The sequence below is a fragment of the Chiloscyllium plagiosum genome, unplaced genomic scaffold (genome assembly GCF_037043375.1).
Source record: "Chiloscyllium plagiosum isolate Xiang-an unplaced genomic scaffold, Cpla_swu_hap1 HiC_scaffold_40, whole genome shotgun sequence".
Lineage (NCBI taxonomy): Eukaryota > Metazoa > Chordata > Chondrichthyes > Orectolobiformes > Hemiscylliidae > Chiloscyllium > Chiloscyllium plagiosum.
Window position 1 is genome coordinate 19,948,982 of NW_028270178.1, and position 24,955 is coordinate 19,973,936.

General features: G+C 43.0%; 1 protein-coding gene across 1 annotated transcript; it reads left to right on the top strand.

Annotated features, from left to right (window-relative positions):
- Window positions 1-973: 973 nt before the first annotated feature.
- LOC148138380 (putative G protein-coupled receptor 139) lies at window positions 974-21,296 on the top strand. The gene is made up of 5 exons (XM_087981662.1): window positions 974-1,184; window positions 9,762-10,628; window positions 12,653-12,689; window positions 16,869-16,924; window positions 21,151-21,296. Exons 1-5 carry the CDS (start codon window positions 974-976, stop codon window positions 21,294-21,296), a joined length of 1,317 nt encoding a protein of 438 aa, XP_087837788.1.
- Window positions 21,297-24,955: the final 3,659 nt, after the last annotated feature.

Here is a 24,955-nt window from a genome sequence, read left to right on the forward strand (position 1 = left end):
ATGAAGTAACTCTCAAGAATGGAATTGCCTTTATTTTATTGCAAGGCGTCTCACAGCTAAGGCTGATGACCCCATGGCATGTTTGGGAGCAGGGATTTCAGACATCAGAGCTGAGGGATGGACAGGAGTGGCAGCTCAATGTTCCTGATTCCAGATGCTATAAGAAGGACAGAAAGAGAGGCAAAAGAGTCTGCAGAGTGGCGTTTTTGGTGCCAGAAAATATTCCTGCTGTTACTAGAGAAAATATTTTGATTGAAGATAGAAATGAAAAGGAACAATTACTTTGATGAAATTGTACCAGAGACACCCCTCCCAGCAGTCAGAAGGAAATTGAGGAATTGATCTCAGATATTTGTGAGAATGATAAAGTTGTTGTAGTTTGTGATTTTAATTGTCCAAGCATTGACTGGGGCTACCATAGTCTTAAAGACTTGGATAGTGAAAACATTGTTAAATGTCTAGAAGGAAGTTTTCTTTATTAATATGTAAATATTTTCACTAGAGACGGAACCAAATTCGACCTTCTCTTTGGTAATAAGACAGGACAAGTGACTGAAGTGACAGTAGGGGAACACTTTGTGCCAAATGGTGATACGTTTATTAGTTCTGGGAAAAGACAACCCATCCATAAAAAATCAAGTTTTTAATTGGAGTAAGGCAAAATTTAATGGAATGAGATGAGAACTTGCAAAAATTGGTTTGAATGGTCTGCTTGCAGGTAAAGGGACACCTGAAAAGTGGGAGGCTTTGAATAGCATGCGAATGAGTATTCAGAGTTGTTACGTTCGTGTTAGAGTGAAAGGAAAGGCTGGCAGGATTAGAGAACAAAGGATCAATAAAGATATTGAGGTTCTACTAAAGATTAAAAAAAGAACCATATATCAAACATGGATTTAGTAAATTTCTTGAGAGTATAAAGAGTGTAGGACAATTCTCACTAGGGAGATCAAGTAGGCAAAAAGCGGAATGCGACATGAAAACATTCCACAGCAGAGAAGAGGAAGTGTTGAAGGTCTTAGAAAATAAAAAGGTAGATAAATCTCCAGCACGTGATCGAGTGTATCCCAGGACTTTCTGGGAAGATATGGAGGAAATTGCAGAGATATTTGTATCATCTATAATGAGGTGTGAGGTGTCAGATAATTGGAGAGTGGCGGATGCTGTGCCTTTGTTCAAGAAGAGATGTAAGTTGAAGCTTGGGAACTGAAGACCTGTGAGTTTGACTGTGTTGTTGGGTAGATTATTGGGAGTGATTCTGACAGATAGCATTGGTATGCATTCAGAGAGGCAAGGAATGATCTGGGATAGGCAGCTTGGTTTTGGTGTGAGTAAGTTTCTCGTGATAGGCTGGTTAGCAAGGTTAGATCTCATGGAATACAGGGGGAATTAACCATTTCAATACAGTACTGGCGTGAAGGTGGAAAAAAGAGGGTGGTGGTGGTGGGTTGCTTTTCAGACAGGAGGTCTGTGACCAGTGGAACGCCACAAGGATTGGTGCTGGTTCCACCACTTTTTTGTCATTTATATGAACGATTTGAATGTAAACATAATAGGTATGATGAGTAATTTTGCAGATGACAAGAAAACAGCGAAGATTACCTCAGAGTACAATGGGATCTTGATCAGATGGGCCAATGGGCCATGGAGTGGCAAATGCAGCTTAACTTAGATAAATGCAAGCTGCTTCATTTTGGAAAGGCAATCAAGGCAGAACTTATACACTTAATCGTTTGCTGAATAAAGAGACCTTGGGTTGCAGGTTCATAGTCCCATGAAATTGGAGCCGCAGCAAGATAGGATAGTGAAGAAGGCAGATCAGATTACATTACAGTGTGGAAACAGGCCCTTCGGCCCAACAAGTCCTCACCGACCCGCCGAAGCGCAACCCACCCATACCCCTACATTTACCCCTTACCTAACACTACGGGCAATTTAGCATGGCCAGTTCACCTGACCTGCACATCTTTGGACTGTGGGAGAAAACCGGAGCACCTGGAGGAGACCCACGCAGACATGGGGAGAACGTGCAAACTCCACACAGTCAGTCGCCTGAGGCGGGAATTGAACCCGGGTCTCCGGCACTGTGAGGCAGCAGTGTGTCACCGTGCCGCTTTTCTTTATTGGTCAGAGCATTGAGTATAGGAGTTGAGAGGTCATGCTGCGGCTGTATAAGACATTGGTTAAGTTACGTTTGGAATATTGTGTGAAATGTTCTGAAACTTGAAAGGGTTCCGAAAATATTTACAAGGATTTTGCCAGGGTTGAGGATTTGAGCTACAGGGAGAGGCTGTACAGGCTGGGGCTGTTTTCCCTGGAGCGTCAGAGGCTGAGGGGTGACCTGATAGAGGTTTACAAAATCATGAGGGGCATAGATAGGTTAAATAGACAAGGTCTTTTCGTTGGGTTGGGGGAGTCCAGAACTACAGGACATACGTTTCGGGTGACAGCTGAAAGATTTAACAGAAACCAAAAGGGCATTTCTTTTCTCACAGAGGATGGTGTGTGTATGGAATGAGCTGTCAGACGAAGTAGTGGAGGCTAGTACAAATGCAACATTGAAAAGGTATCTGGATCGCTATATGGACAGGAATGGCATTGAGGGAGATGGGCCAAGTGCTGGCGAATGGGACTAGATTAAATTAGGATATCTGGTCAGCATGGGCGAGTAGGACCGAATGGTCTGTTTCAATGATTTACGTCTCTCTGACTCTGTATTCTAATATAGATGAGGGTGGGGTGATGGACATTGTTTACTTTGATTTTAGTAAAACCTTTGAGAAAATTCCACATTGTTGACTGCAAGTTATATCCTACGGATTTCAGGGTGAGCTTGCCAATTGGATACAAAATTAGCTTAATGGCATAACACAGAGGGATATATGGTGGAGGGATTTTTTTTTGACTGGAGGCCTGTGATCACAGGGGTTGTTGCTGGGTTCACTTTTGTTTGTCATTTATATGAATGATATAGATGAGAATATAGAAGGCATGGTGAGTAAATCTGCAGTTGACAGCAAGATTTCTGGTATAGTGAACAATGAAGTTTATCTAAGATTGCAAAGAGGTCTTAAGTAATTGGTTATAGGCTAACAGGTTTAATTGGAAGCACTAGCATTCAGAGCACTGCTCCTTGATCCACCTGATGAATTGCTTCCGATTAAACCTGTTGGACTATAACCTGGTGTTGTGTGATTTTTAACTGTACATCCCAGTCCATCATCAGCATCTCCAAATCTTAAATAATTGGATCATTGTGCTGAAGAGCAGGGTTTCACGAGCATAGTTCTGTGCACTTTACATCACATTTATGAAGGGTGGGTCAGAAGCCATTGAGCGTGTTTCAAAAAGTGTGGTGCTAGAAAATCACATCCAGTCAGGCAGCATCTGAGGAGCAGGAGAGTCGACATTTAGAGCATAACCTCTTTATCAGGCATGAGCTGGTGAGATTTGAGCATGTTTGCCTTCATTGCTCAGACCATTGAGTATAGGAGCTGGGCCGTTATGTTGAGGTTGTGTATGATGTTGGTGAGGCGTCTTCTGGAGTGTCATGGCCAGTTTGGGTCACCCAGTTGTAGGAAGGATATTATGAAGCTGGAGAGAGTTCAGAAGAGACATGCCAGGGTGTTGCCTGGAAGGGAAGGTTTGACTTATAAGGAGAGGCTGGATCGGCTGAGACCTTTTCAGTGGAGCACTGGAGGTTGAGAAGTGACCTTATAGAGATCTATAGCATCATGAAGGATGTAAATTATGTGAATTGCAGTTGTCTTTTCGCCAGGGTGGTGGATTTCAAACGAAGGGACATATTTTCAAGGTAATAGGAGGAAGATTTGAAAATAAATGAGGGGCATTTTCTTTTTAATCACAGGGTGGTCTGTGTATTCAATGAACTTCCAGGGGAAGTGGTGGATGCAGGGGCAGTTACAACATTTAAAAAACATTTAGACAAATACGTGAATAAAAAATATTTTGGTCGTCATGATAATCACTAATATAGGGCCATAGAGATGCATTGCGCAGGCATAGACCATTTGATCCATGTCAAGCAAAAATCCTAAATCAATCGAGTCCCATTTGCCGTGACTTTTGCCACAACCCTCTAAACGTTTCCTCTTCATGCACCCAGCCAAGGACTTCTAAATGGTGTAATTGTACCAGCCTCCCAATTTGCTTTTGCTGCCAAGTCCATATAACTTTCTGTCCAGGGTAGGCGTGTCTAAACATAGAGGGCATAGGTTGAATGTGTGAGGGGAAACGGACCTGAGTGTCAAAATTTGCACACAGAGGATGGTGTGTAGATGGAACTAGCTGCCAGAGGAAGTGATAGAGACTGATACATGTACAACATCTAAAAGGACATTTGCACAGGTACATGAATATGAAATGTTTGGACAGATATGGACCAGATACAGGCACACAGGAGTAATTCAGTTTGAGGGAACACGGCCAACATAGTAGAGTAAGATCAAAGTGTCTGTTTCTTCGCTGTATGAATTTATAAACTCTCTGCTCCTGAGCAGTTGGATATTTATTATAGACCTCTTAATATTGGGGAGGACATAGACGAGAGCTTTAGTAGGCAGATTATGGAAATCTGCAGGAAAAGTAGGATTATAATAGATGTTGATTTCAATTATCCGTTGGTAGACTGGGAAAAGGTTAGAGTGGGGAGGATTGAAGTGAAGAATATCCTGCAGTGTATGGAGGAAAACTTGCTCAAATAATATCTTTCCAGTCCTACCAAGGATGGAGTTGTATTGGACGTAGTCCTTGGAAATGACGCAAAGTGTTGAAATTCTGATTTGCAGGAGTATTTTTGAAATAGTCATCCTAATACAGATTCAATACGAAGTTGGAAAAGGATACAGATCAGTCAAGGATTAAGATTCCAGACTGGAAAAGTTAAAAATCACACAACACCAGGTTATAGTCCAACAGGAGCGTCACTCCGAAAGCTAGTGCTTCCAATTAAACCTCTTGGACTATAACCTGGTGTGTGATTTTTAACTTTGTGCACACCAGTCCAACACCGGCATCTCCAAATCAAGACTGGAAAAGAGCAGTTTGTAAGGATTTAAAAATTGAAGTGGTCAGGTTGATTTGAAACACATGTTGGTGAAGAAAGCCATGGATGACGAATGGGGAGATTTCAAAAAAGAGATGAATAGGGAGCAACCTGGGTACATTAGAGTAATAAATAGCAGTATCCAAAACTAGCGTATCGGGATGGTGAAGGATACGGATGGGAAAATAAGTAACAAACAGGATGTGCATGATGCACACCAGAATAAGAATAACAATAAAAATTAGAACGATTATCTCAAAGGCAGTAGCAAGGATGAGGGTGGAATAAGATAGGTTAAGAGGAAGCATGAGGAAAGGATTTCATGCTATGCCAAAACAAATAGCAAAATGTTCCTCAAGCCTGTTAGTCGTAAAAGGTGAGCAAATGATAGACTGTGGCTCAGAACGAACAGGCATGGTAAGCTATGAACTGAAGTAAAGGGTTTGGAAAGATGACACAAAATTAGCACTTTATTTATGTTTTTACCAAATCAGAAAATGGTGATAATGACCCAGCTCTAAATGCACGTGTTGAGCAAATAAACAGTATACTGACAGACAAAGGAGAGATGCTAAATAGACGGGCAACACTCCAGGTAGAGAAGGCACCAGTTCCAGATAGGATACCTTGAAGACGAATTGAGTAATTCCCGTGCAAATCCAATAAATCTACTCTGAACTGTCTCTCCCAGGCTTTAACATCCTTCTTTCAATAAGGTGCCCAGAAGAGAACACACTATTCCAAATGCAGTCTGACCAATGATTTGTAGACGTGTATGGCTAATTCCTTCTTTATACGCTCCGGGTGTAAGTAAAGATTAAAGCAATTGGGCTTACTCCCCTTGCAGCAGGGGAAACATGCTTACTTGAGTTTCGACGAATGAGAGGCACCTTTCTTGAAACAGACAAGATTCTTGCAGCTACTTGATGACATAAAAGTTGAAAGGTTGTTTCCCCTGAGTGGTAGAGTCTAGGACTTAGGGAATCATCTCAGAATAAGGGGAATCATGCACCTATATGCCACTTCAGGGCAGGCAGAAGGGTGCCTTTGAACCAACGTGTCTGTACAAGCTCCCAGTAAAGCCAATCCAGCTCGTCCCTGACTGATACTAGTCATTCGCCTATAACACGCGTTTCATCACTGCGATTTGGCTGTCGTATGATTGGTTAATTGGTGAATGATTTCTTTAAAACGTCTACCTCCAGTTGGCTATTGTGTGATTCCATCCCCGGTTCCTTTCAGTCCACTCCACGTGTTTACTTCTGTAATCTCCTGTGGCTCGAGACTCTCAGTCATTGTAAAACCACCTCCATGTTCCAAGAATTGCTCCAGATCCGACCGCTGCGGGCTCTCTAAAACCTCACACATTTCCAATAACCCTTCCTGTTTGCGCCACTTCCTTCAGCTCCCCCTCCTCTCCAGCTTCCTGAAAACCCTTCCTGTTATAAACCTCCCTGTTTACAACAGTAAAGTTCCAGGATGGGAGGGTGGGTTGTAGGGGGGCGTGGCCCTGACCAGGTAGTCACGGAGGGAATGGTCTTTGCGGAAGGCGGAAAGGGGTGGGGAGGGAAATATATCCCTGGTGGTGGGGTATGTTTGGAGGTGGCGGAAATGTCGGCGGATGATTTGGTTTATGCGAAGGTTGGTAGGGTGGAAGGTGAGCACCAGGGGCATTCTGTCCTTGTTACGGTTGGAGGGGTGGGGTCTGAGGGCGGAGGTGCAGGATGTAGACGAGATGCGTTGTATGGCATCTTTAACCACGTGGGAAGGGAAATTGCGGTCTCTAAAGAAGGAGGCCATCTGGTGTGTTCTGTGGTGGAACTGGTCCTGCAACAGGTAGGGTGGGAAGAGGTGTAATCCAGGTAGCTGTGGGAGTCGGTGGGTTTGTAAAAAATGTCAGTGTCAAGTCGGTCATCATTAATGGAAATGGAGAGGTCCAGGAAGGGGAGGGAGGTGTCAGAGATGGTCCAGGTAAATTTAAGGTCAGGGTGGAATGTGTCGGTGAAGTTGATGAATTGCTCAACCTCCTCGTGGGAGCACGAGGTGGCGCCAATGCAGTCATCAATGTAGCGGAGGAAGAGGTGGGGAGTGGTGCCGGTGTAATTACGGAAGATCAACTGCTCTACGTAGCCAACAAAGAGACAGGCATAGCTGGGGACCATACGTTTGCCCATGGCTACCCCTTTGGTCTGGAGGAAGTGGGAGGAAACCTCACACTTACTGAGTGAATTTCCATTGGACACTCTCCACTGCAATGTATCTTTCCTTCGGTAAGGAGATCAATCACCTTCACGGTTTTCCTGCTGTGCACTGACTGGTGCCTTGTTTAATTTTAGCAAAACATCCCTACATTTATGTTCCATTACTTTTGAAATTTAAAAAAAACATTTAATTTGTTTTCCCTATTCCCTGCGAACCTGGAAACTACTTTTTGTGATCTGCGCACGACGACTTCCAAATCCCTCTGTGCTGTAGCTTTCTGCAGCCTCTCTCCATTTAAATGATATTCAGCTCCTCTATTCTGCTGGCCAAAGGGCATAATCTTGCATTTCTCTGCACCCTTCTTCATTTTGCTTCCTCAGTTGACCTATCCACATCCTCCGGCAGATGTTTGGTGTCATCCTCACTCCTTGCATTCTTATCTCTAATTGCCACTTGATCGTTACTTCCTGTTTTTTTAAAAGTTTATCTCTCATTCAGACTCTGATTCTTGAGTAACTGTTTAATTGTATGAATAGGTTTCTTTGTTCTCCTATATCTTATGACGGTTATCCAATGGCCACAAGCTGATATGATTCAAACATGAAACCAAATTAACAACATGGGCCTTTGAGATCTGGGGAATCTGCGGAGAATACGGTTTACGATGCCAAGAGAACTAAACTCCGATCCTGCAGACACACAGGTTATATGTTTAAGGTGCTTCTATTCCCCCCTCATCTCTGCAGACTGCACTTCAGCTTCTGCATTCCCCGAAAAAGAGAATTGCTTTCCAACAGATGTTAAATACCAAAACCAAATTCCCTCGGATGTTAACAGCCTTCATTAAACCATACTGTTCCAATTTGGAAGGTCAATCCCCTCTGTTAATTCAAACCAGTCCCCAGAGAAACTCCCCTCGCCTCGCAATCTTTTAAAATGTAAGTGAGTGACAGAGAACTTATTATTTTCATCATTTAAAGAAAGTGTGCCAATTTATTTTCCTAACTCTAACAGTGAACACTAATCAGAAGCTATACATGAATCAAATACCCATTCTATTAACTATTTACTATCTTACCCAACCGCTACACTAATGCTGTTCCAATAAAACAATTGTTAAACATTACATTAACTTAATCTCAAGACCACACAGTCTCTGCCTTCTCTGCTGCCTTCAATCATCCATCTGTTGAGTGCCCTGGGTCATTTTCTTTCTTTTTATTGCGAGTATGAAAAGGTGCCTTTGATAGAGAATGTTTCCTAATATCTTCGAGACCAAGATGTTAGATGGGTAGTTAGCTGTCTGGTTCTACGGCAATTGCTCAGCTGATCGATGGCAGCTGCTCTCTCTGGCCAATTTTCAAAATGCTCGTCTTTTTCATGCACCCATTGTACCATCTCATTGATCCGATGATGTGAAAGTAATAAATTCAAACTCGGTTGTGGTTAGTATCCTGGGCACAATGTAAACTAATTGGTTAAATTTGAATTGTTGGCAAAACAACAACTGAAAATCAGGTATCCATTTCACAACCATTTTGTTACATGCATCTATTTTGTTACAGTCCATCTCCCAGCCCTTCCATTTGGGCAGCTGAGCCTGCACTTGACTTCAAAATTCAGGAAGAAGTTTCTAGTTTAAAGTGAACATACGTGCTTTCGGTTTGATAGTAATTCTGACACGTGAAATAGCCTTCTGAAGGCAATCTTCCCTTGTGCCATGCAAACCTGGAAATGAACTAAGAACTTTGCGCAGTTAACTTAATATCTGCCCAAAGCCCACCACTTTCTTGTTGCCAAAACAAAGAACAAAGAACAAAGAATATTTACAGCCCAGGAACAGGCCCTTCGGCCCTCCAAGCCTGAGCCAATCCAAATCTACAGTTTAAACCTGTCGGTCAATTCCTAAGCATCAGTATCCTTCTGCTCCCCCCACTCATGCATCTGTCCAGACCCATGTTAAATGAATCCACCGTGCCTGCCTCTACCACCTCTGCTGGCAATGCGTTCCAAACGCCCACCACCCTCTATGTGAAGCACTTATTGTGTGTATCCCCCTTAAACTTTCCACCTCTCATTTTGAAAGCATAACCTCTCGTGATTGAATCCTTCACCCTGGGAAAAAGCTTGTCTCTATCCACCCTGACTATACCCTTCATGATTTTGTAAACCTCAATCAGGTCCCACCCCATCTCCTTTTTTTCTAGTGAAACTAAACCTAACCTACTCAACCTCTCTTCATAGCTAGCACCTTCCATACCAGGCAGCATCCGCGTAAACCTTCTCTGCACCCTCTCCAAAACATCTACATTCTTTTGGTAATGTGGCACCCAGAATTGTACACAGTATTCTAAATGCATCCGATACAATGTCTTGTACAATTTTAACATGACCTGTCAGCTCTTATGCTCAAGTATACTCAAATGTTTGCTTGGGACGAAATGTGAAGAATACTTGAACAGAAATTTTCAGTTTCTCTTTTTTTTCTCCCCTGCAGTTAATCTTGTGGCAATTGTGATCTTGTCCAGAGGAAAGTGCGGTCTCTCCACGGGCATCACTCGTTTCCTGATGGCCATGTCAACAGCAGACCTACTGGTCGTTATCACGGAGGTCATACTGAGGCAGATTAACAATTATTATCTCCCACTTTCCTTCTTGGATATCACTCCAGTGTGCAGTGTAGTCTATGTCCTGTCTGTAGCAGCGACATCCTGCTCTGTTTGGTTCACTGTCACTTTCACATTTGATCGATTCATCGCCATTTGTTGCCAGAAACTAAAAATTAAATATTGCACAGAGAGAAATACAGCTATTGTTTTAGCAACAACCTGTATTCTGTTCTGTTTACTCCATGTGCCCTTCTACTTTCGATATAAGCCTTATGTAATCGTAGACAATATACCATGGCTCTGTATTTCAAAGTCAAGTTATTACACTGAATCCCTTTGGAAGGGATTCAGGTGGTTTCACACAGCTTTAACCCCTTTCTTTGCCTTCATTTTAATTCTTCTGTTCAACACCCTGACAGTCAGACACATTTTAATGACCAGCCAAGTCCGTAAGGCACTGAGGAGTCAGAGCAAGGGAGAGAATCGCAGAGACCCAGAGATGGAGAGCAGGAGGAAATCTGTGATTTTACTCTTTGCCATATCGGGCAACTTTCTCCTTTTGTGGTTGATATATGTGATAAACTTCATTTCTAACATAATTCCTAGATCAGATTCTAAAGCTGACAATCATTCCTCAATCTTATTCCAACAAGTCGGAGTCATGTTGGTGAATGTAAGTTGCTGCACTAACACATTTATATATGGGATGACCCAGTCCAAGTTCAGAGAGCAGCTCAAGGCTGCACTGAGATATCATCGAGATAAACCCCGATGGGGAAGCCAGAGATGCAAACCTTGTGCCTCCTGTTCATAAATTAAATTGTACCAACTGATTCGTTTCAGCAATATTTGGGGCATGTTAATGGAAGGGCATCTATATACGAGACCAATACAGGAGATTAGGCCTTTCAATGTCAGTTTATAAGTGCAATGAGACAATACCTGGGTCAAAGTGAGAGTGGGAGGAAGGAATGTAGCGGTTGAAACTCTGAAGAGTTGTGACTGACTCGGAAGGCTGAGGCACAGTCGGCTTGCCCTGAAGCAACTCCTACTGACGAACTCTACTCAAAGGAGCAGTTTTTGTCCATTGTAGGCTAGGACTCTATTCACAGGAGCAGCCCCACAGGCCAGAGGGCAATGTAACAAGCGTAAGAGGTTCACTGGAGGGATGAGATGTAAAAGGAAGTGGGAGTAGAGGGGTCAAGGATTAAGCTCCAATTCTTCATGGAACACAGAGATTAGCCAGTCCTTCTCTTCCTTCCAGACCACTTTCACTTTGGTAGGGTTTTATGCGGAGAGACAGAAAGTAAAAATCTTTAGGATTATATTTGTGATGATGCTACCCCTTGAACAAGATTATTGTGTCATTGGATTTTTCAGGAGGTGTTGTAAAGGCAGAGGTGCAGATATGTCTGGAAATATCAAATTTAACAATGGTAGGGGAGTGGCAAGTTCTCCCAGTTCATTTGTTTTCTAGTTTGGGTTATTTTAGCAAGCAGTCAGAAACTAGCGGTAGCAGAGAAACTGCTACAGTAAACAAACTTTTTGCTTCAGTAGATATTTCTTACCTGACTTTTCTCTGTGAAATCTCTCCTACCTGTAAGAACCTATGTTTTAATTTACCTTTCTCCAAGTGGTGTGTTTGTGTGGTGTTTGGTGTTGCAGGGATTGGAACTTCATTACATTGAGAAATTGAATCGGTTGCGTTTCAAATAAGTTGTTACACTAAATTCTGTTTTCTTTTGTTCATTTTTCAATGGTACTGTGAAAATAAATTCTAGTTTTGTGTAAAACTGCGTGGTTTGATCAAGCACATCACTACTAAAATATATACTCGACATTTGGCTTTAAATTAAGAAAACATTCGGATCTAGCTGATTTTCTTAAAAAGTTTTGAGGGGGTCGGGCCTCGTCCATAATATATTTGATCATCATCCTCATGTCACCTGATGAAGGGGCAGTACTCTGAAAGCTTGTGATTTCAACTTATTCTGTTAGCCTCTAACCTGGTGTCGTGTGATTTCTGACTTGATAATTAGTTGAGCTGCTGACTGTGTAACTGCGCCATGACTAAGGTCACACCATAACCCATTCCTGGGTCTTTGATCAACTGCTGAAACCATTTGCTTGCTCAACTGCATCCGTTTATTTTGTCTACAGCGCCAAGATTGTCACTTTTGGCGAGATTCCCATTTCAGTGTTGATGCCCTTTTTGAGGTTAGACGCCATCTCTTCGTGATCACTCCCTGAGGTTTCTCCTTGCCTTCCTTCATTCCTTTAGCTGGAAGCTGGCCATGTCCTGCTGCAGTTTCCTGCTTATGTTGAGCACAGTGTTTCTTCAGGGAGAAGGGTCTCCGCCTGTTTTCAGGAACTCAGGGAGTTACCAGACACTGAATGTCTGGAGGTTTCGCTTCTGACCTTTCTTGCTGAAGGGTCTTCTCAAAACATACTGAAGTACGCCATTCTCCTTGCACAAGGAGAACAATTTACTGACTTTGCTAGCCTTTATCGGTTCGTCCAGGGATGTCCTTTTCCCCTTTCTTAATAATAAGTAAATTAAGGAAATACTGAGGCTGAGCAGAACAGGGGGTAGGTGAAGAATGGGAGCTGGCATCGGAATGGGCTGCTGCCGCAGCGGGTGGACATGGCGTGGGCGAGGTCAGTAGGGAAAGGCAGAGCCTGTAGATTGGTCACTTCATCGTTGGTCAGGCTTGGCACTGTCATCAGAATGGCATCACGGAGATATCGATGAGGTGGGCACCAGCGATGAGAATTGTGACTCTGACGTCGCTGGTACTGGCAAAGATGGTGAAGTGGTGAGGGAGGAGAGTCAGTCCAACGGCAAAAGATGGCACCTGAAGGTTGGTGACTTCAGTGGTGGTTGGCTCTGAGTGGCGAGGCAATGGAGGAAGGATGGTGACACAGGCCTCATTGATGATGAACTGGCTCAGGGACGATTGACTCTCTTTAAGTGAAACCTTCCTGTACTTTTTGTTATTCTTAAACTATTCAGAATGCCGCTGGGTCGTGGTGACAGTGGAAAAGCTTTGCACTGTATTTTCAACATTTCCACCACCTCCAGCGCGATAAAATCACCAGCCACATGTTCACCTCTCGTCCCCTGTCCAGCTCCTGCAGGGATTGTTCCTTCTGGGACAATCTGATCTACTCTTCCTTTCACTCCCAACGCCACTATCCCCCACAGCCCCATGGCACCTTCTCCCACAAACACATTTGCCTCCTCCCTCCTCAGTACCCAAAGGCCCAAACATACCTTTGAGGTGAAGCTTTGATTGACCTGCACTTACCACAATCTAGTCTACCGCATTCTACAGTGTGATCTCCTGTCCATGGGGGAAATGAAGCAGAGACTAGGTGATCACTTCACAGACCACCTACGTTCTGCCTGCAAAAAAAGGACCTGAGCTTCCAGTTGCCTGCCACTCTCACCCACCACCCTATTCCCTGGCCAACATCTCTGTCTCAGGTTTGCTGCAATGTTCCAGCAAAGCTCAGCGCGTGCTGGAAGAACAGCACCTCATTTTCCATTTGGGGACCCTGCAGCCCTCTGGACTCAATATTGAGTTCGATAATTTGAGGGTTTGTACTCTCCCATGCCCTACCCCCCTACCATACACAAAAGGCCTCGTTATCATGTAGTCTGCTATTACACATGACCTATTGCTTGACACGGGCAGTCTTCATTAACAGCTGTTCTCCCTCCAAGGCAGCTCATTACCAGCTCCTTTTTCTAACCAACTGCCCTTCTCTCTTTGGGGTCTATCCCCATCTATCATTTATTCTTTAACCTCTCGCCCCACCCTATTTTCTGCATATAAACTGGCATTTCCCCAGTTACTATCAGTACTGAGGAAGGGTTACTGGGCCCGGGATATTAACTCTGATTTCTCTGGACGCATGTTGCTCGACCTGCTGAGCTTTTCCAGCAATTTCCAGTGTACAACATCCACACTTCTCTTGTTTTCTGTTCCTCTTACTTTGTAGATAAATCATGATGAAACAAAATTAAACTGAGGCTTCGAAGACCATAAGTAGTCTCAATGGAATGAGGAACAGGAGGAGACCATTCTGCCACTCAAGCCTTTTCAATCATTAATCGTGAACATGTCTGATCTATGGCCTGAATCCATATGCCTTCCTTTGATACAATGCCTTTCATACTTTTTTCTGAGCAAAAAAACTATTTACATCTACCTGAGATGTAAAATTAACAACTAACCCTGTATCCATTGGCATTTATAGAAGAGAGTTCCAAACCTCTCTCTTCCTCTGTGTGTCAAAGTGCTTCCTAACATCTCTTCTGAACTCTCTGGGCCATCATTCTCAGACTCTGCTCCCTCTCGTTCGAGAATCTCCAAACAGTGGGAATCTTTATCTCTCCCATCTTTTCCTGTCAATATCTTGAATATTTTGATCTGACCACCCCTCAACCTTCTAAGTTATAGAGAAAGCAGACATAATTTGCATAATCTCCCCTCTTTAACATCTCAGTATCATTCTTGGAAACCTTCATTGCATTCCCTCCAATACCGATCTATGTCCATATCTCCTCACAGCCTCCAAGTGGGCCTAAGCAGGGTTTTGTATAACTGCAGCATAATTTCCACATCCTTGTACTCTAGTTCTCCAGATATAAAGGCCAGATTTCCAGGAACTCCCTTGATTATTTCCTGACATTGTACTGATCCATGCACTTGAATGACCAAATCTCTTTGAACATTCACTGTATTTAAACTCTTATCATCGAGAAAGTACTCTGATCCATCCTTTCTCAGTTGGAGTATTCCTGAACGAGAATGGTCCCAGGGATTAAAGGTTTAACATGTGAGGAATATTTGAGAACTGTGGATCTGTAATTTAGAAAAATGTGGTGGGGGGAATGTAATTGAAACTCGCAAAATACTGAACGACCTGGACAGAGTGGATATTATGAAGATGTTTCCCTTGGCAAGAGAGACGAGGACGTGAGGGCACAGCCTTAGAGTAAAGGGAAGACCCTTTAAAACGGGGATAAGGAGAACCTTCTCCAGCAAGAGAGTGGGGAATCGATGGAATTCTTTGCCACAGAGGGCTGTGGAGGTTAGGTCATTTAGTACACTTAAGACAGAGACAGATAGGTCCATGATTGCCAAGGGGATTAAATGTTATGGGGAGAAAGCAGGAGAATGGTGTTGTAAAACCTATCAGCCATGATCAAATGACAGATCAGACTCAATGGGCCGAATGGCCCTTATGGGTCCTGCTGAAAGTGCTGCATTCATAGAAGGCCCGACCTGTTTTGAGAGATCTTGTTCTGTCAGTTTGAGGCATTGCATCAGGTTGAGTTTCAGCATGGGGGTGGGAGTTTGAATTGACTTAAACTATATTATTGGTTGGAATCAGCACTGGGGCAATCGCAGATAATGCATTTTATTCAAATAGACTCATGTTGATTTTAAACAAAGCAATCGCCTCCTGGAAAGCTATGGAGAAGGAAAGCAGATTAGGATAATTGCAACGATAAATGTTTCAAGTCCAGTTTGGTATGTTTTCATTCATTGGTCAGAGTATTGAGTACAGGAGTTGGGAGGTCATGTTGTGGCTGTACAGGGCATTGGTTAGGCCACTGTTGGAATACTAGGTGCAATTCGGGTCTCCTTTCTATTGGAATAGTGTTGTGAAACTTGAAAGAGTTCAGAAAAGATTTACAAGAACGTTGCCAGGGTTGGAGGATTTCAGTTGCAGGGAGAGGTTGAACAGGCTGGGGCTGTTTTCCCTGGTGGGTTGGAGACGGGGGGACATTATAGAGGTTTATAAAATCATGAGGGGCATGGATAGAATAAATAGGCAAAGTATTTTCCCTGGGGTCGGGGAGTCCAGAACTAGAGGGCATAAGTTTAGGGTGAGAGGGGAAAGATATAAACGAGACCTTGGGGCAACGTTTTCACGCGGAGGGTGTGACATATATAGACTGAGCTGCCTGAGGAGGTGATGGAGGCTAGTACGATTGCAACATTTAAAAGGCATCTGCCTGGGCATTTGAATAGGAAAGCTTTGGAAGGGTATGGACCTGGTGCTGGCAGGTGGGTCCAGATTAGGTTGGCTATCTGGTTGGCATGGACAAGTTGTACCAAAGGGTCTGTTTCTGTGCTGTACATATCTATGACTCTATGACATTGTGTTATCACAGAAAAAAATGTGTGGTGTGCAGATGGGTCTGATGTGTGTGAGCTGGAAATGTGTTGCTGGAAAAGTGCAGCAACACATCCAATCCTGTTCCCTGGATGCTGCCTGACCTGCTGCACTTTTCCAGCAACACATTTCCAACTCTGATCTCCAGCATCTGCAGACCTCACTTTCTCCTCTGATGTGTGTGAGTCTGTCTGAGGCAGAGAGTACAGTTAATAATGAAATTGATGGAAGAACACAATATCTGATATATGCTAAAACATTAACACACCATGAAAAATCCAAAACACCATAACATACAGGAGCAAATGATGCCATTCAGCCCCCATCGAGACTGCTCTGTCATTTGAGCATGGCTGAAATGTCCCTCAGCCCCATTCTTCTGCCTGTCTCCATAACAATTGATCCCCTAACCAACCAAGTCTGTTATTGGGGCTGGAGGTTTCAGTTCTAGTGAGAGATTGAATAGGCTGGGATGTTTTTCCCTCAATCATCAGAGGCTGAGGGGTGACCTTATAGATCACCTTTTAAATCATGAGGGTCATGGATAGGATAAACAGACAAGGTCTTTTCCTTAGGGTAAAGGTTTCAAACCTAGAGGGCGTAGGTTTAAGGTGAGAGGGGAAAGATCTAAAAGAGTCCTGAGGGGCAAACGTTTCGTACCAAATAGGGGCAACCAAATAGTTTTTTTGGTTGTGTTTTGGCTGCTTGTTTGAGTTGTTTCTGTGGAATCGGCAGATTGTGTTTATTGGGTACCCGTTTTTCTTGAAAAGGTTGTATAGATGTTTTGCTTCTGCTGTTTGTAGTTCTTGGGTCCTGCAGTGTGATGTACTTCGTAGAAATAATGCCTTGATGCAGCTCGGTTTGTGGGTGTTGGGATGATTGCTACTGGAGTTAAGTATTTGGTCTGTGTTTGCTTTATTTTCTCTTAGATGCTGGTTCGAAGCTCTCCATTATATGTACATTCAACAGTCATGTCTAGGAATGGGAGTCTGTTGTTGCTCTCCTCCTCTTTTGTGAATTTCATGCTGGTCAGGATATTGTTGACGGTGTTGCATGTTTCCTTTATTTTGTTCCGTTTCGTGACGACAAAGGTGTCATCACAAAGTGGGCCCAAAATTTGGGTTGGATGGATGGGAGGGCAGCTTGTTCAAGTCTCTGCATTACTTTTTTTTCCACTGTGAGCCCTGATATTGGTGATCCCATGGGTGTTCCGCTGACTTGTTTGTACATCTTGTTATTGAATGTGAAATGGCTGGTGAGGCACAGGTTCACTAGCTTGAGGATGTTATCTTTGCTGATGAAGTTTGTGCTGTCTGGTGTTTGTAGCCTTGGTTATCCGAGCAGTGAGGCCAGTATTTCTTTGGCCAGGTCAATGTGAATTGATGTAAAAAAGGCTGTAACATCAAAGGAGACCATTATTTCATCTTCTTCTACCTTGGTGTCTTGGGGTTCATGAAATCTTGGGTGGAGTGAATGGAGTTGTGTGAATTTTCAATTAGGTGTTTTAATTTCTGGTAGAATTCCTTGGCTAGTCTGTATGCTGGTGTACCAAGTAGAGAGACTATGGATCTGAGAGGGTCGCCAGGTTTGTGTAATTTTGGTTATCCATAGAACCACAGAAGCGTGGTGTGTTGGATCCATCTGGTTTCATATTTTGGAAGTCTGCCCTGTCTAATTCTCCAGATTTTTAAAATCCTCTTAGAAAGGATGAGATTATGTTTAGTCGTTGTGGGGTCGGGTCTACCGTCACCTGAAAATGTGCATTTGTATCCAGTGAACTGGGCACTGGCATTTAGGTTTAGATGGAAAATGACTATTCTGCCCATTGAGGTTGTGCCGGCCAAAAACAACCACCGAACTGTTATAATCCTTTTCCCAACCCTTGGCCCATATGGAGAAAGTGAGGGCTGCAGATGCTGGAGATCAGAGTCGTGAGTGTGGTGCTGGGAAAGCACAGCAGGTGAGGCAGCATCAAGGAGCAGGGGAATCGACATTTCTGGTAAAAGCCCTTCATCAGGAATTGTTTATGACGTAAGATGAAATGTTGTATGTGTTTGGGTGCGGGATGATATTCGAGGAACAACAAATGCAGGAAGAAATACAAATACAGGAGCCCTTATTGTCCCTAAATCCCAAACTTGGTTTGATCCCTGATGATCTCTTCCATTGCTCCGATCCCCAGAATGGATTGGATCACAGGTGAAGGCTCTGATCACTCATTGTAGGGGGCGTTGTGAGAGGTATGGGTTCAATCAGGTCACTGTGAAATCGATGTAGTCAGAAATGTACAGCCTTCATAAAGACCATGATTCGCCAACGGTTATGAGACCAGGAGTTGATCAAATATTCTAGATACGTAAGAGGTCTGCATAATCAATGTAAAAACAAACATTAAGCAATAAAAACATAATTCAGAAGGTGTGCACATCACTGCTATGGTTTACTTACAGTATAAATCACTTAAATAATAATACATCTTTGCCTTAAGTAAAATCTCAAAGCAAAATACTGCACAGCGAAAACTGCTGCTCTGACTCTGTCAACGACTTGTTTTCAGCTCTGCATCAAGAATATCCCTTTCTACGTGACATTTGAACCTGTAAAAATAATCAACCATGTATCGTGGTTCTGTGTGATTAAGTCATTGTACTGAACCTGCTTGGAAAGGATTTGACTTGTTTGAGGCAGTTTTACCCCATTGCGCCCATTTGTTTAATTCTGTTTTTCAACGCTCTGACAGTCAGATGTACTTTAGTGGCCAGTCGTGTCCCTAATGGGCTGAAGGATCAGAACAAAGACAGAATCAAAATGACCCGGAAGTGGAGAGTAGAAGGAGGTCAATGATTATACTTTTCTCTTTATCCGGCAACTTTATGCTCCAGTAGTTCGTATTCGTTCTATTCTTCATACATTATTACATTGCAGGAACAAATCTCAACTACTACAGTGGTTCTGTACAAAGCTTCCGGCATGCTGGACTTATGCTGGTGGGGTTAAGTTGCTGCAACAAACAAATTATTTATACAGTGACCCAGTCCAAGTTCAGAGACCATTTCAAAAGCACGTTGAAATATCCATCCGCATTATTGACATGCTTAGTTACTAAAGAGAACTAGGAACAACCCAGAGAAAACCCAATTTTACCAACAAGGGAAACTTAGATTTATCTTATATCTCCTTCACGTCTCTATATTGAATTAAGACGAGAAGGGCTTAGGATCCCTGGATACGCCCAGGGACTGTCAGTGAGGGTTAGAGTGCAGCCCTCTCCTTTCGGCCAGGAACTATTCCTGATTGAAAGGGGAGTAGTCACATGACGAAGAATAGTGGGTAAGAGCTTGAGAATTGAACATGCAAGGTCTGGAGCTAAAGAACTGATGGAGTGATGCAGGAAAAAGTTGGTGTAATGGTGACCTTTTAACCATCGTTATAAAAACCATCCAGTTCACTGATGTTGTCCAGGGAAGGAGCTCTACCATCTTTCTCCAATCAGGACCACCCAGGACTCCAGGTTGGCATCAATGTGCTTGACTTTCTGAACAGATGGGTAGGCCATTACTACTGAGTCAACCCAGGACCTTCGCATCCCTTATTTTTTTTTAAAAGGAGAGACCATGAAGAGACCAGGATGTGATCCTGAATGATTGGCGATGAGTAAATGCAGTGGGATGGGGTGTCATACTGCTGCAAGGACAGAGATATTGGTAACTTTCGATTCTTCCGAAGGACCGTGGAGTGTTACCGGGTTCCTGTGTTCCCGTAGGGATCTGTCAGTCAAAGAAACCCAAACCAGTCCCTTCCCTCATAGTGGAATCATATAGTACAGAGGAGGCCCTTTGGCCCATCGAGCGTGCATCACTGAACATTCACTGTGCCCACACTGGTCCCATTACCCAGCAATTGGACCATCAGCTCCCCCTATTGGACATTACTCAGAGGTCCTCCCCCAACAATGGATTAAACGTAGACAGATACCATGACAGAGACCAAAATGCAATTACAAATGGTTTTCTTCATGAATTGTATTTAAATTCTATGGTGGGATGTGCGTGGGTTTGAGGTCTCTCTATAGCTGACCCAGCGCTCTTAACACTGAGTCACCATACCCTACCCCTTTGGTGTATCGGACATAAAGGAAGTTGGGGAGGGGGGGGGGGGGGAGGAGACAGTCATGGTATCCTAGGAAGGATAATGTTTGGAAAAGATGTATTACGTCCTCCATTCTCTATCCATTTGATTCTAATTCCTTACATCGACAAAGCCGGAAATAAAGTTTTCCAACAAAGCGACAATGCGGCAGACACTGGCATCCTTCCTGTGTGAAATCGTGATAGCCTATTGCAGCAGGATCATGAACCCATCTCTATACCGGAGACACTTCCTGGAATTGCTCCCTCTCTCTCCTTCACTCCCTAAAAATCTGTATATACTCACTTTGGAATATTGACGGATTCCTGAATGATCCCTGGACACCCTCCCCCCCGCCCCCTCCGCTTCCTGTCTCCTGAATTGATATATAAAGGGATCACACAACATTTCAAAATAGAAACCACCTTCTCCCCTCCACCCCTGACATTCTGGTATCTCACCTCCAATCTCCCCTCAGTTTGCATTAACCTAACACTGCTGCCCCTAGTACCATAGGCCATGTTCCAGTCACTCAAATCGTGTTTCTGGTGTTGTTCCAGGACCAATAACCTTCTGAGTGATGTTACAATTTGCAGCATATCTGTCTGCAGTGAAGGTAAATTATCCCTGGTCTCTCTCCTCAAGCCCAATCCTCAGTCTTTGACATAGACCATCCTGTTTAAACAGCCAATCAGATCGTATATCTGTTCACCCATGTGTCCATTCAGAACCCCAATCCCTCATTCACCCTGGATCCAAATTGTGTTACACCCGTTCCAATAGTCTGATGGGTGTACAGGGACTTAGGAACATAGGAGCACGAGGAGATCATTTGGCCCCTCGAATTTCTATTGCTATTCAATGAGATCATTGCTGATCAGGGGCCTACCTTCATATCCCTGACCTTGGCCTATATCTCTAAATACCTTTGTTTACCATGAAATTTATCTTTCTCAGATTTAGAATTAACAACCGATGTAGTATCCACAGCCGTTTGTGGATGTGCGTTCCAAAAGTCTACAGGTCGTTCTGCTGCAACGCGTGTTTCATCAGCACGATTTGGCTATAACACAATTGACGAATTGTGGAGGCTGTTTGACTAACACAAACTTTCTGCTGAGCGGGCATAGAGATTTCCTATAGTGATCTTCTAAAGCGCAACTTTCTACAGCGCGAGGTCACAGAGAAACGCAAGCTGTCACTTTACACGACAACGACCTGTACCATCCTTTGTGTGTGGGAACACTTCCTAACATCTGTCCTGAATGCACAGGCCCTAATTGTCTGGCTCTTCTATTGTTCTAGAATCCCCAGTCAGTGGGAATCATTTATCCTTACCTGCTCAATCTTTTCCTGTTCATACTTGATTATTTGGATCTGATTGTCTTTTCACCTTTTAAATTGTAGAGAAAACATTCCTAATTTGCATAAGCTATCCACGTGACATAAGCTCTGAAGTCCAGGTAAAGTTCATGTAAACCTATGTTGCACTCCCCCCAACATATTATTCCTGAGGTATGGTCACCCAAGTATGACGTAATCTGAGTGGAGTCTAACCAGGGTCCTGTATGACTGCAGCATGTCTCCTGCATTCTTGTACTGAAATCCTCTAGATATGACGGCCAGCATTGTATTAACGTACTGGGTTATTTTCTGTGCCTGCGTGGGGCATTTTCAAGATCTGTGCACCTGAAGCTTAAACCCTATTTGTGCAGCCATTATATTTATTTTCCTACATGGAGAAAGTCGCTGATCTATCGTTCCTCAGTCCAAAAGGAATTAACTCACACTCTCTTCTATTGAACTCCATCTATCATCAGTTTTCCATTGACATAGTTCACTGGTTCAAGAAGGCAGCTGAGCGCCGCCCTCCCAAAGACGCATAAAGATTGGCAATAAATATCGCAAAGCCAGCTACAACCACATCACAGGGAACAATAAGTGGGAAAAAAAAGATTGCAGCCTGTGGAATGATTGTGATCCCAAACCTACAAATGTCCCTCTAGAGTAGCCACTTGTTGGTCTTTGGTTCTCTGCTCTTACTCGTCTTATCTTTGCAACATCTATCATCACAAGTACGTGGAGAAGATGAATCTCCAACTCTCTGTAGCTCCCCACTGTCACTTGTTGATCAGTCCTGCGCAATGTTTACTATTGCAGAATTAGAAAGGTCGGAAAGACTGGATTTATTCAGTACAGTGCACAGGAATGTCAAGAGAATTTCAGTCAGACTATTTCCATTGTAATTGTTGAAGAAATGGCTCACCGCTACCATCTAGTGGAAAGAAAGGGACAGACACTAAACGCTGTTTTCACCACAAACTATCAGATCCCCCCAGTGTATTCAGTAAAGTATCCAAAATGTGCCTCGTTCTCCTCAGGCAAAACTGTGTCGTGTACCTGTGCAGGTGTGTGTCATACAGCATGCATCACATCTGCATTCCTGAGGAGTCTTTCCTCCAGCATAACTGTTCCAGTGATCCTCTGTATGTTTTCACAAGGAATTGACACAGCCAAACTTTGTGGCAGACTGTGTTTCTGATAATTTCCAATCCATTAGGGATTTGTTATGCTCTTCGCAATATTGTCCAAGTTTTTCTTTAATGTATTCACGACCCTCTGCAAGGTTTTCAGAAATGTTGCAAACATTTATAGCACTTTGCATTTTTTCTAACCTCTCATGATCCTTTGAAGACCTTACAATGTTTGTAACAATCCATAGCATTATATAGTGTCTTGCTCACGTTTCAAATACATCAAAAAGACCATAACCATTCTTTATTTTTAAACCCATTATAATACTTTCCACACTCATGTTCCAATGATGATCATGATAACTTTGCACAAAGAATTATCATCTACTTTAAAGCTTTATAATGCCTAATCATTCCACATTAACCTTATTTAATTTATCAATAGAACCCTTTAAAATTGTTTATAAACAATATAAAATGCATTATACCATTTATAACAATTCATAATCATTTCTAGGATTTCCCAATCCTTTACTGTCTTTTCCTTCATTTACAAGTTACGAAATAGAACCAGAATTAGCTCATTTGTGAGATGGGGTGGAATTTCTTCTCTCATAGGATTGTGCCTTGTCACAGAGAGGTGTGGGGTTTACACATTACCCATAGTCCAAATGAAGGGAGGAGCAGGCTGGAGGGACAATCAGCCTACTCCTATTCCTATTTCTTGTCGTCTTACGGAGCTTGGTTGATTCTTTTATGGAAGCCCTACAATGTGGAAACAGGCCCCTCGGCCCAAGTCCACACCGACTCTGCAAATATTATCCCACCGAGACCCATTCCTTTGTCAAGTTGTGCGCTTGATTAATAATCTCGCAATTATTCAGAGAATGTATCATTTTATGTAATCCTTTATATTAATTTGAAATATTTTAGTTCAATACAATCCTTCATAACCATTAATACTTCACGACAACACACAATCCTTTATAAAAATTCAAATTCGTCTGGAACAATTTACTGCACATTACAATCTTACCACTCTTGGAAAATTCCTGTGACATTGTTGACAATCCCAGTCATCATTTATCATAATATATTTGTTTTTTTTTTATTCTGTCACAGGATGAGGGAATCGCTGGCTAGGCCAGCATTTATTGCTCATCCACAAATGCCCAGAGGACAGATTAGAGTCAACCACACAGAGTCATAGAGATGTACAACACAGAAACAGACCCATCGGTCCAACGCGTCCATGCCAACCCGATATCCTAAACTAATTTTGTCCTATTTGCCAGCACTTAACCTGTGCTTTGTTACAACATATAATCATTTATCACACATCATTGCATTGCAGCATAATTTATATGCATTTATGACACTTTAATTAAAGTGTTATAAATGCATATAACACTTTAATCATATATCATTCAAAACTCGTTTTCTCTACTCTAGATTTTTTTTAAAATCAGTGGTTTTAATCGTCTTTGTGATTTCTAAAATGTTCCTCATGACTTAGAACCCATTAAGATCCCCAAAGACGCTTTCTGAGTTATCACCATTTAAAACTCTGTCAAAACATTCTCACGTTTTCCCAGAGCTGTGCCCTCATTTCTCCTTAACACTTACTGTTGGGAAAATCCTGGAGAGTTCACTTGTCCTCCAGTATCTGGGATCTTGTCAATCGTTTGGAACCTCTGCCCATACCATATGGAGCGTGTACATGCAGCACAGGGAGATGACGTGGATTTGTTTTGTTGGAATGGAGATCCAGTTGGATTTACCAACTGTCAGACAGAACTAGCTCATTAAAACCAGTCCAGGGAAGGCTGCGCTGATTGGTCAATGAGTTCCCATGGGAATTGAGGCAGAATTCAGAGGCACCTTGACCATTTTTCAGTGAAAAATGTGCAAAGCATGCGCAGACCCCACTATCAACACAGCCCGGGGTCTTGTCTGTAATTCTGGAGGGGTTGGTTAGCTCAGTTGGCTGGATGTCTGGTTTGCAATACCACCAGTGTAGGTTCAATCCCTGCACTGACAGAGGTCACCATGAAGGAGTCTTCTACTCTTCCTGACCCCTCACTTGAAACATGGTGCCCCTCAGGTTAAGCCACCATTAGTTGTAACTCTCTCTCTCTCTTTCTAAAAAGTAGGATTAAAGCAACGTCCCTTTTAAATACAGCTTCTTGCACACACCCGAGTGAAATTCACAAAGTGAACACCATTGTCACTCAGAGTAAATTGGTGTTTCCCTTCAAAGCTTGCTTTCTTGCACCCCAGAACGGTGA